Below are 15,343 nucleotides of genomic sequence, written 5' to 3' on the forward strand. Positions count from 1 at the left end.
AATGTATATATATGATTTATTACAAAAATTGGTTCATGCATTATACATTCTGAGAAGGAAGTCCCACTGTCTACTGTCTGCAAGCTGGAGACACAGGAATGCTGGTGGTGTAGTTCTGATGAATCAGAGGGCTGACAGTGTAATTCCTAGCCAAAAGGCGAGAGAGGACTGATGTCTCAGCTCAGCAGTCAGGCCCTCACCTTTTTGTTCTATTCAGGCCCTCAGTGGGTTGGATGATGCCCCATCCGCATTGGGGAGGACAACCTGCCTTACTTAGTTCACCATTTCAAATGCTAATCTTGCTCTAGCTGGTTTGGCTCACTGGTTAGGGCATTGGTCTGCAGACTGAAGAATCCTGGGTACAATTATGGCCAAGGGCATGTATCTCAGCTGCAGGCTTGATCCCTGGCCCTGGTGGGGTGTGTGCAGAGGACGCAAACAATTGATGTGTTGCTCTCACATTGATGTTTCTCTCTCTCTCTCTCCCCCTTCCACTTTCTCTGAAAAGCAATGGAGAAAATATCCACGCACCAAATGCTAATCTCATCCAGAAACACATCACAGACAACCCCAGAAATAATGTTTAATCTGGGCACCCCATGTCCCAGTCAAGTTGACATAAAATTAACCATCACAGGGGTAATCAGAGTTACTGTAAGGCAGTGGTCCTCAAACTGGGGTATGTTCCCATAATGATATACCAAGACTTTCCAATGGATATGGATAGTATTAAGGAAATTGATGTTTAAAGAATTGATTTTATATGGGCAATTTTCTTTCATATTTCTCTCATTTCTACTTTCTTATGGGACATCTCATAGTTAATTGTTCCTACATACCACATGCAGTAGGGAATCAGACATTTAAAAGCTAATGCCAATGTAGTTGATCAGGTTTGGAACAAAATGTTTCAGGAAAGAGGCACAAACAGTAGCAAAAGGCCTGTTCCATACAAGGGAGTGACCTAGAGCACACTGTGTTATCAACAGTAGATGTTCAGCAAATATGAATAAATGGATGGCTGATTGATTAAACAATATGCTATGGGAACACAGACTTCCACATTCTGCTATGCTTCCTGCAACTCTCTGTTACGTATGAACAGCACCTTATCTTAATCTGACATGAAACTCTGCATGCCAGAATAAGTTACATCTTCAGATTCTGGCCTATCAGAGGGTTTATTTTTTCTTCAATAAATATTATTGAATGACTCCTACATATATGCCATCAAGGTAGGATACATTTGTGAATAAGATTGATGAGATTATGAGATTTAGTGGTAAGAGGTGAGGGGGTTGGCAAATAAGTTGGTGTTAGGGTCTAGTGAGATTTGAAATGCTGTAAAGGAATATAGAGTGGGTAAAGGGAACATATAGGAGGTGTACCTAACCCAGATTTGGTGTGCTTGGGGAGAGAGTAAAAAAAAAAAATTTTTTTTTTTTGAGGAAGAAGATAATTTTATTTTTAGTGTTTTCTAATTTTTTTTGTTTTTAAAAATACTTTTATTTAAGTATAATTGGTATAAAATATAGTATTTACAGATGTACAATATAGTGAGTCATATTTATATACTTCACAATGTGACCAACTCACTAAGTCTAGTACTTATCTGTCACCATGCAAACTTTTCACATTATTGACTATATTATCCTTCACCTTTTTACCCATCCCTGCTGCCCCTCCTCACTCTCTGGCAACCATCATTTTGATCTCTGTTTCCATGAGTTTGCTTTTGTTTTGCTTTATTTGTTCTTTCCCCCCCCCCCACACACACATAAGTGAAAAATAGTGTTTTTCTCTGTCTGATTTATTTCATTTAGTGAAATATCCTCTAAGTCCATCCATGTTGTCCAGAATGGCAAGATTTCATTTTTTTTATTGCTGAGTAATATTCCATTATATATATGAACACCTAGGTTGCTTCCATATCTTGGCTATTATAAATAATGCTGTGACAAAAAATTTCTTGAATGAAGGTACTTATAAGTTGAGTCATGATAACAGGTATTTGAAAGAGATAGAAAGTAGGATAGGAGAAGTCACTAGAGATAAAACTGGAAAACTAAAATAGGGTCAGACACTGAGCTATTTGACTTGTCTTAAGAACAAGAGACACTGAAGGGTTATAAGTACAGGGAAATTTAAGGATCTTTTTTTTTAATCCTCACTCGAGGACATATATTTTTTTTCTTTTTCTTATTGTTCAAAATATTACAGATGTCCTCTTTTTCTCCCCATTGACCCCTTCCACTCCTTCCACACACACCCCCATGCCCCCCAAGGCCCTCACCACACTATTGTCTGTGTTCTTGGGTTATGCATATATGCATATAAATTCTTTGGTTAATCTCTCCCCATCCCCCTCCATCCCCACCTTCCCTCTGAGATTCATCAGTCTGATCCATGTTTTCATGTTACTGAATCTATTTTGTTCATCAGTTTATCAAGTTCTTTAGGTTCCACATATAAGTGAGATCATGTGATGTTTGTCTTTCTCTGCCTGGCTTATTTTGCTCAGCATAATATTCTCCAGGTCCATCCATACTGTCCCAAAACAGGGAGGGGGGAGAGAGAGAGAGAGAGAGAGAGAGAGAGAGAGAGAGAGAGAGAGAGAAACATCCATTGGCTGCCTCCTGCATGAGCCCTGATCAGGGCCGGGGAACAAGCCTGCAACCAAGGTACTTGCCCTGGGCGGGAATGGAACCGCAGAGCCTTCAGTCGGCAGGCCGCCTCTCTAACCACTGAGCCAAACCAGCTAGGGCCAGGGTCATCCTTAAGCTACACCTAGGGAAGAGGCTGCTTGGGTTACTTACGGGAGACCCAGTAATATCACTTAAAAAGGTTGATATGATGAGGTCATGCCTCCTGCTTTGGAATGTTCTCCTTGTCTGGAACATCCTTCTTTTACACATGCCTTTCCAATTCTTCCCCCAAGGCTTAATTCACATTCTGTTGCCTCCAAGCTTTCCAAATATCCCAATAAAGATAAGAGTGAGGTCACAGAAGGTCAGGGGGAGGAACTCCTTTTTTTTTTTTTTTTTTAAAAAGGACTATTGATTTTGAGAGAGAGAAGGAGAAGGAGAGGGAGAGAGAGAAACATTGGTGAGAGAGGGAACATCAGCTGCCTCCTGCACGCCCCCTACTGGCCATCGAGCCCTGCAGCAGGGCATGTGCCCTGGCTGGGATCCAACCAGCAACCTTCGGTGCACCCAAGATGCTCAGCCAGCTGAGACACCCCCGCCAGGGCAGAGGTGGGGGCTCTTGAAGTGAAGGAACTGGACGTTTTGGGGGAGCAGGAATGTGATGTGTGAAAAGCAACATTTACTGAACTATCACTAACAGTCAAACCTGGGCAGGCATAGATGACAAAGGAAAAGTATAGACAGAGAGGCACGTATTAGACCCGCCAACGACCCACAGTTTTTAGTTAAGGCGTGCGGGGCGCGGGTGTCTGCGGGGGGTATCTCTGGAGGGAAAGGATGGTGCCCAAAGTTAGAGACGGCGCAATTTTTGCCGGCAGAAACGGGATATTAGAGGAAGCACATGTTTTGGGGTAAGATGATTTTGCATTTTGTACGAGGAGAGTACTATTTAAGGCCTCTGTCCCCGCTGAGGAACAAAGGGCTGGGAAAACGAGGCTTGAGAGCATAGCCAGAGGCCAGGCTCAGTCAGCACAGAGGAGCGCGCGAAGCACCTCCAGACTGCACCCCAGAGGCCTGGAACCTTAACCCTCAACTACCGCTTCACGCTTCATTCCCGGAGCAGAGACAGAGGTTTGTGCAAGCCCTGCCCTGGAATCCGATGGCGATCTGGGGAGGACACCCCACCCATCCCGGGAAACCCGGGCGGCGGGGCTCCGGACGCTCGTGCCCAGCGCCTGCGCGCGGCGCGCCGGGAGGGCTGCCTGGAAGGAGGGAACGCGCGCCCTTCACGTGACCCGGCGGGCGGGCGGGCGGCGACGCACACGACGCGCCTCTCACGTGGTCTGTCTCCAGCCCCGTCGCCGGCGGAGGCGGGCGCGGGCGCGTCCCTGTGGCGGGTCACCCGGAGGAGTTGGTCGCACAATTATGAAAGACTCGGCTTCTGCTGCTAGCGCCGCAGCTGAGTTAGTTCTGAGAGGATTTCCCTGGGCTGTCCTTGTCCGGCGGCCTCTGCTGCCGACTCCGGAGACGCTTCCCGATAGATGGCTACAGGCCGCGGAGGAGGAGGAGGTGGAGTTGCTGCCCTTCCGGAGTCCGCCCCATGAGGAGAATGGTACCGGCCCCACGCAGTCCCTGGCGGGGGAATGGCACGGGAGGTTGTGGGCAGGGAAGGGGTAGGACTTGGCAGACAAGTGTCTGCCGAGCCGCGCTTGCTGGAGCGAAGGATTCCCCCGAATTGCCTTAAGACTTCCGGACTTGCCCTGGCCGGACGGGAGTGCAGTTCATTCGGGGGTGAGGGGCAGGAAACAGGTAGCAAAATGTGGTGCGACAGCTCCTCGCGGGAACCCTGAGCAGGGACCCAGCGAGGGCCCCGCGCGGCGCGAGAGGCGCGAGCCAGCGAGCACCTGGCGGCGCCGAGCGGCTGCAGCGCGCCAGACGCAGCGCTCAGCCTCGGAGCTCCGCATCTCCCGGAAGCGCGATCCTCCTGGCGCCGGTTGATGGCAGATGAGGGAGCCAAGTGCTCCGCTCAAGTTCTGCCCGGGGCGGGAGGACTGCGAGGGAACAAAAAAGGGATAGAGGACGCGAGGTTGGAGCTGTGCCTTCTTTGCTGCGCAGCGCGTACTCCACAGGTACCTTTCGCTTCTGGAGCCAAAGGGGAGAGATTTGACGATATTGATGGTAGATCTGGCTCGGAATTTTCTTTAGCAAGAATTAAGGATTTTATGGGGGTCCTCCTGTGGGTACCGAGGCGATGTGTTGTCTGCGTTTGTGTAGAACTACCTCATCCGTTGCCCTAGAGAAGGGTTGGTCGTGTTTGAAACCGAAGGTGCAGAGTGGAGAGAGGAATGCGGTGTGTTGCAGCTTTTGATAGAGCTTTTTTTTTTTTTGCTAAGATCGGGAATCCTATTCGAAGAATTCCTTTAAAGAAAGTCATTTAGATCAGGGACTTCAAGAGCGAGGCAGGTATTTCTGGTCAGCACTTGAACTTGATAGGCTTCAGGCAAACAACTCTCCATCTGCTGGAGTCTGGCAGGGTTGCTTTACTTTAGAAGCCGATTCAAGTGCCGTGCTTTGAGTAAATAGCGCACCTTCCACTATTTTCCACTTTCTTTGGTAACGTAAAGTCAATAAAAACGTCATTTTACCCTTCGCCCAGTTTTTTAAAAGAAGGGTATTTTAAGTTCCTTTATCGCCTCTAAATGTTTAAATTTCTTACTTAAATGGATTTTAGGGGAATCTATTTTGGGGGAAAAAGTTGAATCACAGTGCCTTTTGTTAAAAAAAAAAAAAAAAAAAAGCGAGTCATTTAATACTGACTCTTAGGTGATGTGTCTAGATTTCCCTACGTTTGAGCATACTGATTCAGTATTTTGAAAAAATTTTTTAGATAGGTTAGAAAATGGAAATGAAGATGATTCATCATCTTCAAAGCCATTGCTTCCTAAATGTTTTTTAAAGCAACTACATGACTTTATTTCTAGTGACTTTCTACTGAAAGTCTGTAATTCCTTAGTGTCAGCTCTGGTGCTCTTCTTAAATTCAGTCAGCTTTTTAATGTCGTGCTATCTACATACTTTGAAACCTAGCCTTCAAAAATTAAGGTGTGGTCTGAGTTTCTCCTGTTTCTGCTGCATTTCTATTTACTTATGTCCAGTCTTTTTAAAAATAGATGTGCTCCCCCAAACAATATGTTTATGTACATAAATTGTGCACTGTACTTGGCACATAGTAAGAACTCAGTATTGAGTTGTACATGCTATTAACAATCTTGTTGCTTCTACAGGGAGAAATTCTCACTTTAAAATTTGAAATTAAGAGTCTGATTTTGTTTTTTACATTGTTCAAGTCCTTACTGCTACTGAGTTGTGATTTTCTTTATTACAATTAAGTTATAGTGAAACCTTAGGGTAACCGAAAACTGAGGATCTCCAATGATAAAATGCTGAGCCTCCTCAACTTTTGGGGGAAAAGCGTGATCTAGAAGTTCACCAAAGTATGTCATATGTACACTGTATAATTCGTATTGTAAACTCTTAAGGCATTTGCTTCTGTCAATCAGATTCTTCTTCGACACTGAAAGAAAGTATACAAACATTTTCTCCATTTTAAAAAGCTTTAAAACTAATCAGTCAACTGGCCAAAAAACAATACAAAACAAATACTAAGAAACACAAGTTTAAAACTAGAGCAGAATCAAGTTTTATACAAAATTACCTACTATGCCTGCTGGAAATATTTGTGTTACTCATTTGGCAATCACTTACTTAGTTTTTAATATATTCCAAGCACTGTGATAGGCTCTGGAGTAGCAAAGATGTGTTAGACAAGTTTTCCACTTTCACACAGTTTACGTTCTAGTCTTTTATAAAAGATCTTATCATCAATGGAAGATGCATACATTACTTAGTAAAACAGTATATCTACTGTGTTGCAGGCACTGTGATACTTAATAGTCTTGAAGCGCGGGCAATATCAATATGCAAAGAACAAGAATAGTGTGATACTATTGCATAGATTCTGTAAAAGTATAGGGTGAGGGAAGTCAGTAGATTTGCAAAGCTGCTGATAGTGGAGGTGAGCCTCCTAGAGTCAATAGGAATTGGAATTAACCTAGAGTTAGAAAGGGGCATTAAATTGGTGGTTTTAGTCTAAGGGAATTGAGCTTTAGAAGAGAAGAGCATCCTTAGTTTATTCTGGGAACTACTGTACAAGTACTGTACAGGCATACCTTGGAGATATTTTGGGTTCAGTTCCAGACCACTGTAATAAAGTTAGTATCGCAGTAAAGCAAGTCACACAAATTTTTTGGTTTTCCAGTGCATATAAAAGTTATGTTTATACTGTAGTCTATTAAGTGTGAAATAGCATTATATCTTTAAAAAAAGTGTACATACCTTAATTAAAAAGTATTTTATTGCTAAAAAATGCTTACCATCATCTTAGTCTTTTGCTGGTGAAGGGTCTGACCTTCAGTTTGTAAAAACAAACAAAAGCAGTATTTGCAAAGTGCAGTAAAGCAAAATAAAATGAAATGAGATATGCCTGTACATATTTTGGAATGAGTAGAGTATGGAATGATATGGAGTACTGATGAGAGTGTTATAAAGATAGGCAAGGACCCGATTTTTGAGAGCAAGTATGTCATGCAAAGGAGTTTGGATTTTATTCTGGAGATGTTGGGGATCAATATAGAGGGTGAATTGGTGTGCTGAATCAATATAGAGGGTGAACTGGTGAAACTGAAGAGAGACCCATAAATAGGAGGCCATAGCAAGACTGACCAAAATATTGTGGGCTCAAAATAAAGGAATAGTAGAAGAAAAGAAGGAACTGATTGAGATGTTTAGAAGTTGGGATATTCAGAACTTGTTTTGGGGTGTAATGTGTATACCTGTGTGTGCTGGTAAATGTCAATAATAAGAACCAGGAAGAAAATGAAAACATGTAATAGTTAAAGTCATTAATATTTGCAAACGGCAAGGCAATACTTAAGATGTGCATTTTAGTTTTTGATTTTTACGTGAAGATCTATTAAAGTAAGTACTTGCAAATTTGTTTGAGAGTTCTAATTATAGATATTTTTGATCTAGTGCTATGATATTCTCTCTCTCTTTCTCACTAACATTCTAATATGGGAGATTTCAAACATACAAAGATAAAATAGTAAAATTAATCACCATATACCCATGACCAGTTTCAGCAGTTGGAAACGTGAATTTTGTTTCTTCTATTATCCCTCCCATTTCCCCATCAACTGGACATAGTAGCCCCCCTTATCCTCAGGGAATATGTTTCAAGACCCCCCACTGGATGCCTGTTTTTTCCTATATATAATCCTATGATAAAGTTTAATTTATAAATTAGGCACAGCAAGAGATTAATAATGAAATAGAACATTGTAACAATATGTTGTTATAAAAGTTATGCCAATATGGTCCTTACTCTCCTCCTCCTCCTTCCCTTCCCTCCCCCCCAACCAATCTGATAACCGAGAGGGCTACTAAGTGAGTAATGGGCAGGTAGCATATACAGTATGGATATGCTAGACAAAGGGATGATTCACATCCCAGGGGGGTGGAGCAGGACATTGAGAGAGTACAGCATGCCACTCAGAATGGCATGCAATTTAAAACTTATGAATTGTTTATTTTTGGAATTTAATATTTTCAGACCATGTTTGACCATGAATATCTGAAGTGAAAGCAAAACTGCAGATAAGGGGATCAACTTTAATTCAAAAGCAAATCCCAGGCATATTTCATCTATAAATACTTCATTGCATGTATCTCTAAAAAGATAAGGACTCTTAACACATCCGCAGTAGTATTAGCACAACTAAAAAAATTAATAATTCTTTAATGCCATTAAATATTCAGCATATTTCTTTGATTGTCTCATTTTTTTTCCAGCTAGTTTGTTGAGTCAGGATCCAAAGAATTCTACACAGCATTTGTTGATAAAAATTTTGTGTGTGTTGTCATTTATCATTTATTTAATGAAAAAAAATCTCGGTCATTTGCCCTGTAGAAATTCCCAGTTTGAATTTTGTTGACTGCATCCATGTAGTGTCATGTAACATGTTCTTTTCCCCTCTGTATTACCTGTTAACTAGTGGTTAATCTAAAGACTCAGTCAGATTCTAGTTTGATATTTTGGCCGAATACTTCACAGGTGGTGCTATGTACTTTGGATTGCATCACATTAGAAGCACATGTTGTCTGGTGGTTTTTGTTTTTTGATATTAAGGTTGACCCTTGGGTTCCTATTGTTGGCCACCTGATCGTTCAGTTGTAAAGTTCCCTGTCAGACATTCACATAATAGTTTTAGTAGTAACCATTGGTGATTATTGATGTTATTATATCTATTATAAGTTTTTAAATTGAATTTTGAGAGGAAAGGGGAGAGAGAGAGAGGGAGAAAGAGAAACATGGATTGGCTGCCTCCTGCATTCACCCTGACCGAGGATTGAACCCACAACCTGAGCATGTGCCCTGACTGGGATTCAAACCTGCTACTTTTTGGTGTATGGATGACGCTCCAGCTGAGCCACACTGTCCAGGCCCTGTTATAATTTTTTTTTTTTTGAGTGACTGCTCCTTAAATGCCTGTTTTAAGTTCGGTACCTGGAGGCAAAATTCAGAGAGGTTAAGATTAGTTTAGGATATGAGCATCTTATGGCTGTCTGTGGGGATTTGAACTGAGTCATTTCTGTGAATTGATATAAAATAACTTATGTGTGTCACTGTTGCAGTTATTAGATTAGTTTGAATATGAGTGAAATGTTTGACTTGGAGAATTCGACATCTTCTAGTTTATCTTTATAAAAAATGACTGGTTTTAACTTGAATTAAGTTAGTACTTTTAGATATTTTGTTGACCCTTGGGTCAGTTCATCTTGGATATAGAGAATTGCTCTGGATCTTTTTGAGGAATGGTGTTTAGTTTCCTGACCATTTAGGTGTTTTAGAGCCTTGTTGAAGAAATTTAGGTGTATGGAGGTAAGCAGTTCTTTGAAGTTGGTAGACTTGGCTCTTCACCTAAGCATCTTTTCCAAGTCACACTTTTATGAGCATCGCTGTTAAACTCTCTGTAAAAGGCAGCTGATAATTTTTCCTCTACTTAACCTGAGGAGCAATACTAGGATTAAAGTCTGTGAAACACTATTTGTCCTTACTTGCATCACGAAAACATGTTAATAATGTAACACCTGAACTGTCCAGCTGTCAGAGTTCTGGAAACTTCAACCTTTGGAAACCCAGCTCCCCATGGAAAGAAAAAAAGCTTTTGAGCTACGCCGTTATCAGGAATAGAACAACCTTGAGCCCAGAGTTCATTGAAAAATATGTGCAAAGTGAAATTTAGTAGGGTTACTTACCTGTTTTGTTCTGGCAATTTGATAATACATTGGAAATGATAGAAGGAAAGTTATCTTGAGAAACAGACTATTACTATAAGGAGGAGACTGGAGAGGCATTAACTAGACTAGAAATATAGGGCTATAAATTACTCTTTAGTATGTGAATCAATGGTCTTCTTTGTCTTGAGTATAATTTACCATACCCAATACCTAGAAGGTACTCTTGACAAAGAAAAGAGTCTAGTAGGCTTTAGACAAATTTTCATAATATTAGGTAACATGTATTAGCATTTAGTTGTGGCCATTGCTCTAAATTCTTTACATGTATCGGTTGCATATATTATTCTCTCAAGAAAACTCTATGAAGCCATTCACTGTTTTCCCCTCATTATTTACATAAGGAACAGAGAAGAAAAGTCACTCACCAAAGGTCATAAGGCTAATATGTGGTAGTGAAGGTGTTGACTTGCCAAATTATAGAAACCCGGAGAAGGGTCTTGGCATTCGGGGCCATGTATATGTATGTATATTTGTGAGATTTCAGATGACAGGTCCTATATTAAGTAAAAATGTTAAGGTCATTGAAAAATATGTTACCTTTTTTAAAAAAAAAAAGTTTTTTATTGATTTCAGAGAGAGGAAGGGAAAGGGAGAGATAGAAACATCGATGAGAAAGAGTCATTGATCAACTGCCTCCTGCATGCCCCCTACTGGGAATTGAGCACACAACCTGGGCATGTGCCCTGACCAGTAATCGAACCGTGATCTCCTGGTTCATGGGTTGACAACCACTGAGCCATGTCAGACGGGTGTGTTACATTTTTAAAAAATTTATTGTATCTTCAAATGCTATAAAACCTAGAAGAATTTTTTTCCTCGCCAAATGTTTATGTAATAACCTTAGGTTAGGTTATTCACAAATCAGTTGTATACATTGTCTTTGAGAGAGTGCAGAGACTTATTAGTCTGAGTAGATCTTTAGTAGATTGGAAAACTCATTAATTAAGCTAAATAGATTTCTGCAATGGGTAGAACTCACTAATAAAAACCATGGAAGCCTAACGTGAGTGTATTGACAAGGCTGATCATCACACTACTCAGGGGTAGAGAATAGGTTGATAGGGTTTACTCACAATAGGAATGCTCAAGTTTTGTAGTAGGCAATGTCCTAATAATATTTTCTTTAGACTTATTTTTCAGAAATGTTTGTGGCATCATCTGAAAACATCAGTGGTTGTATTAGATATTAATTGACTCAAAACAGCATTGTATTGAATTAGATATATATGATGGATTCACTTAATTCAATAGATTCTGTTGCTTTGGGGAAAATATTTTAACAAAGACAGAAATAAAAGTGAAGAATTTAAATTGTACTGTTTGACTGCCAGTACATAGTATTTTTAAAAAAATGTATATAATTGGAGTTCTTTAGTAATGGTTCTTTTTGTTATGGACTTCAGATATATAAAAGTTGATAGATTATAATGTAGCAGACACACATGTACCTTCTCTACCCAGCTTAAGAAATAAAAAATTACAGATAAAAATTGAGGCCTCCCATGTACCCCATCAAAATCCCATTCTACTTTCCACTAATGATAACCACTTTAGTCTTTACTATTTCTTTGCATGCTTTTAGTATTGTCACAGAGTATACATGGTGGGGCAAAAGTAAGTTTATAGTTGTACGTATGGAAAATAATACAATAATAAATAATAATACAAGAATAAACTTCGTGTTTCTTGTACTCATAACTGTAAACCTACTTTTGCCCTACCATATATATACTAAATGGTGTTTTTTTGGTATTTCTAAGTTTTGTATATATGGAATTATGTATATCTTTTTATGGACCTTTTTTTTCCTTCTTTTTAATCAACTTTAGGTTTTGGAGAGTTACACATGTTAATACATGTAAGGTCTAGATTTTCCCTTTTGATGGCTGTATATTATTCCATTGTATGAATATGTTATATATACATTGTCCATTTTACTGTTCTTGGGCATTTAGACTGTTTCCAGTTTTTTATAGATAATGATGCAACATTGTTGTATGTGCCAACTTATATACAAATGTGAGAATTTTTCTAGGATGTTTAGATCCAGAAGTAGAATTGCTGGGTCATAGGGTAGGTATATTTTCAACTTTATAGATATTGCCCAATTGTTGACCAAAGTAGTGCAGTTTACATTCCCTATAGAAGTATAAAAGCTCCCATTTTTAAGACTTCTTTGCCAACACTTAGTTGGTTAGGTTATTTTTTTGCCAGACTCATTGTTTTAATTTGCATGTCCCTGGTCACCAGTAATACTGAGTGTTGCCCTGGTCGGGTAGGTCAGTTGGTTGCTGCTTTGTCCTGTACACAGAAAGTTGTGGGTTCAATTCCCGGTCAGGGCACATAATCTAGGTTGCGGGTTTGATCCCCAGTCCAGTCACGTACGGGAGGCAACCAACTGATTGATGTTTCTCTCTCCCTTCCTCTCTCTAAAAATTCATAAAACATATCCTCGGCTGAGGATTAAAGTAATAATAATGTTGAGTGTAATTTCAGGTTACAGTTTTTTGGCTGTGGTTACCTTCTTTCTGGTGAATGCCTATGTATGACCTTTGCTCAATTTTATATTAGATTATCTTTTTTTGTTTATTTACTTGTAGAAGTTTTTTATGTATCCTGGATACGAATTTTTTGCTTTTATGAGCTGCAAATGTCTTCTCCAGCCTGTAGCTTTGAATTTTTCACTTTATTAATGGTAGGCTATTTACTAACTTTTATGCTGTTACATTGGTTATTAATTTTATGTAATAATTTATCAGTATTTTCTTTATAGCATGTGCTTTTTCTTATCCTAAGTTCATAAAGTTACTTTTTATTTGCTTGTTTGTTTTCGTTTTTTTTGGTAGAATGTTTAGAGTTTTGCTTTTCACATTTTGACTTTAATCCATCCAGTATATATTTTTGGATTTAGTGTGATAGTTCAAATACATATAGTATAATGGTTTATGTTTTCTCCTGATTGGTATTGCTCTCTCCATCATACACCAAGTTTCTTTAAATGCATGTTTGTGTTTCTAAGCAATTTATTTCTTTGTTCTGTTTGTGTTCTCCTGTTTCAATACATTTATTTTGACTTTTTATTAATCTTAGTGTCTAGGTATAAATTTTTTGACTTGGCATAAGAAACTTAAAATGTTTGTGTGTTTTTTTCCAACATGATTTTTTATTCTAAAAAGATGAGTTTTGATCCCTTTTTATTTTACTGATAAATCTTTATGTTAAAATGAATTATTCTAGGTAAGACTTTCTCTAGAATACCTGAGGGAAAAAACTACTGTTTGAGCTATATTGAAGTTGGCCATTTTTTAGACTAAATGTGCCTAGTCTTCAGTTATTTAATATCTTGGACTCCGTGGTATGGTATGATGGCAATTGATCACTCTACTCTTTATCCTATTTTCTATCCCACAAATCTGAGGCCATATTGGGCTGTTAAACCTCCATGCAATCAGTGGAAAGCAGAACCAACAGAAAATAAGATTGGATGTAGTAGGATTCTCTTTACAAACAGAGTCAAGGGTCTGAATTTGATTCCATTTAATTTTTTAATATACAAAAGTTCACCATTTGTCATTCCACAGAGGCTTTTCAACAGTGTCTTTAAAACCCTCTCAGAGTGTTCATATCTGGATTATTAATAATATCAAGTTATTAGTTAATTAGTTAAGTAGTTGGCAGCCAATTAAGAGTAAGAGCAGAACTCTAGAATAAGGGCTTGTAAGAGTGCCAGATAGTCAGATGAACTGGACTCTGGTAGAGGAAGTTAGACAGTGGCAGCATATTTCAAAATTTTGCTTTGGGCTAACCTTAAGTTTTCTTTGTCATTGTCTGTGCCATTGTTGGCAGGCACGTTGACCTATGTACAGATTTATCACATAACTTGAAATTTACAGGTCTGTAGTGTTTAATTTTTTTAAGCGTATGTATTTTATTAGTAGGCAAACTCCTTTTTCATTTGACTGCCCTTTCTTTTGAGTATGGGTCACATTTTCCTGTTCTTATATCTGGTAACTTTGGATTATACTGTAGATGTTGTGAATGTTACCTTTTAGAGACTCTGGGTTCTGGTATAGCCCTCTGAAGACTATTGGTTTGTTTTTTTAAGTAGTTGCTGTGGACTGAATGTTTGTGCCATTCCCCCCAAATTAAGTGTTATCCCCCCAGAATTAACCCCCAATGCAATGGTATTTGGAGATGGGGCCTTTGGAAGGTAATTATGGTTAGATGAGGGTCATGAGGGTATGACCCTTATAAGAAAAGACACTGGAGAACTTGCTCTTTCTCCACCATGTGAGGACACAAGTGAAAGGACAACTGTCTGCAACCCAGAGAGAGTACTCTCACCAGGCACCAACTGACTGCGCTGGCACCTTGATCTTGGATCTCTAGAACTCTGAGAAAATGAATTTTGGTTGTTTATGCCACCCAGTCTTACGGTGTTTGTTATGGCAGTCCGAACAGAATAAGATAGTAGTTGATTAGCTTGACTGTACTCAAATTCCAAACTCCCTCTCCTTCAGAGGGCAGCAAAAATATCTGCTCAGTTGTTTTATTCTTAATTGGGCTGCTTGGAGTCTGTCCCATATATTTGTACTTCATGGGTCAGCTAGAGATTTGAGCAGACTTAAAATGCAGCATTTAGGGCTCTCTTTCTGTGACCCTCTTTTTTGCAGGATTTTCTCCACCACTTTGCAGCTGCTGTTGTCACCTTGAACTTGGTATTCTGGTTCTTCAAGCCAGTGAGACTGGAATTTCTATTGGAGTTTTAGCTGCTCAGTAGATGTGGAGTTGGACCTGTCTTCATGCGGAAAAACGGGAGTCACTTTATGCGTTTCCTTTTTTCCAAGTATAGACTCCATCCAATTACTGTCTGCTTTTGTTGCTCTCAGTGCTGCTAAGTAGTCATTTTTAAAATTTTATTTTGTTCAGAGCTTATAGTGGTTGTTGGTGGGAAGGTTAGTCCCATAGAACCTTCATAAATGGACGCTCCCTTCTAATATTATATAGAATCATAGAGTGTATTTAGTTGTAAAAATATATTCATTTCCACATGTTACTTTGAAGTAGACTTTTTAAGCACTTCTTAATCCTCCCCTCCCCCGTTTTTTCCATCAGTATCTAGGCAGTAAGGGCGTGCTGGTATTGATTTGTTTGGAGAGTAGGATGTGGTTAGGAGGTTTATTTTCAATCTATGCGTGCCTATTCCTGGTAGACAGATAGGAAGAATTGATAATTTATGGAATTTTTAGACATTGTTGAGATTATTAAAAAATATTTTTA

At 39.4% G+C, this 15,343-nt stretch overlaps 1 protein-coding gene across 1 annotated transcript in view; it reads left to right on the forward strand.

Annotated features, from left to right (window-relative positions):
• The first annotated feature begins 4,156 nt into the window (after positions 1–4,156).
• Positions 4,157–15,343, forward strand: part of TRPM7 (transient receptor potential cation channel subfamily M member 7) — a 97,391-nt gene continuing 86,204 nt past the window's right edge. The window contains exon 1 of the mRNA XM_016210152.2: positions 4,157–4,257. Within this exon, the coding sequence (XP_016065638.1) occupies positions 4,246–4,257 (12 nt within the window). The 5' untranslated portion in view covers positions 4,157–4,245. The remainder of the gene's footprint in view (positions 4,258–15,343) is intronic.

This window comes from Miniopterus natalensis, chromosome 1 (genome assembly GCF_054644295.1).
Source record: "Miniopterus natalensis isolate mMinNat1 chromosome 1, mMinNat1.hap1, whole genome shotgun sequence".
NCBI classification, from domain to species: domain Eukaryota; kingdom Metazoa; phylum Chordata; class Mammalia; order Chiroptera; family Miniopteridae; genus Miniopterus; species Miniopterus natalensis.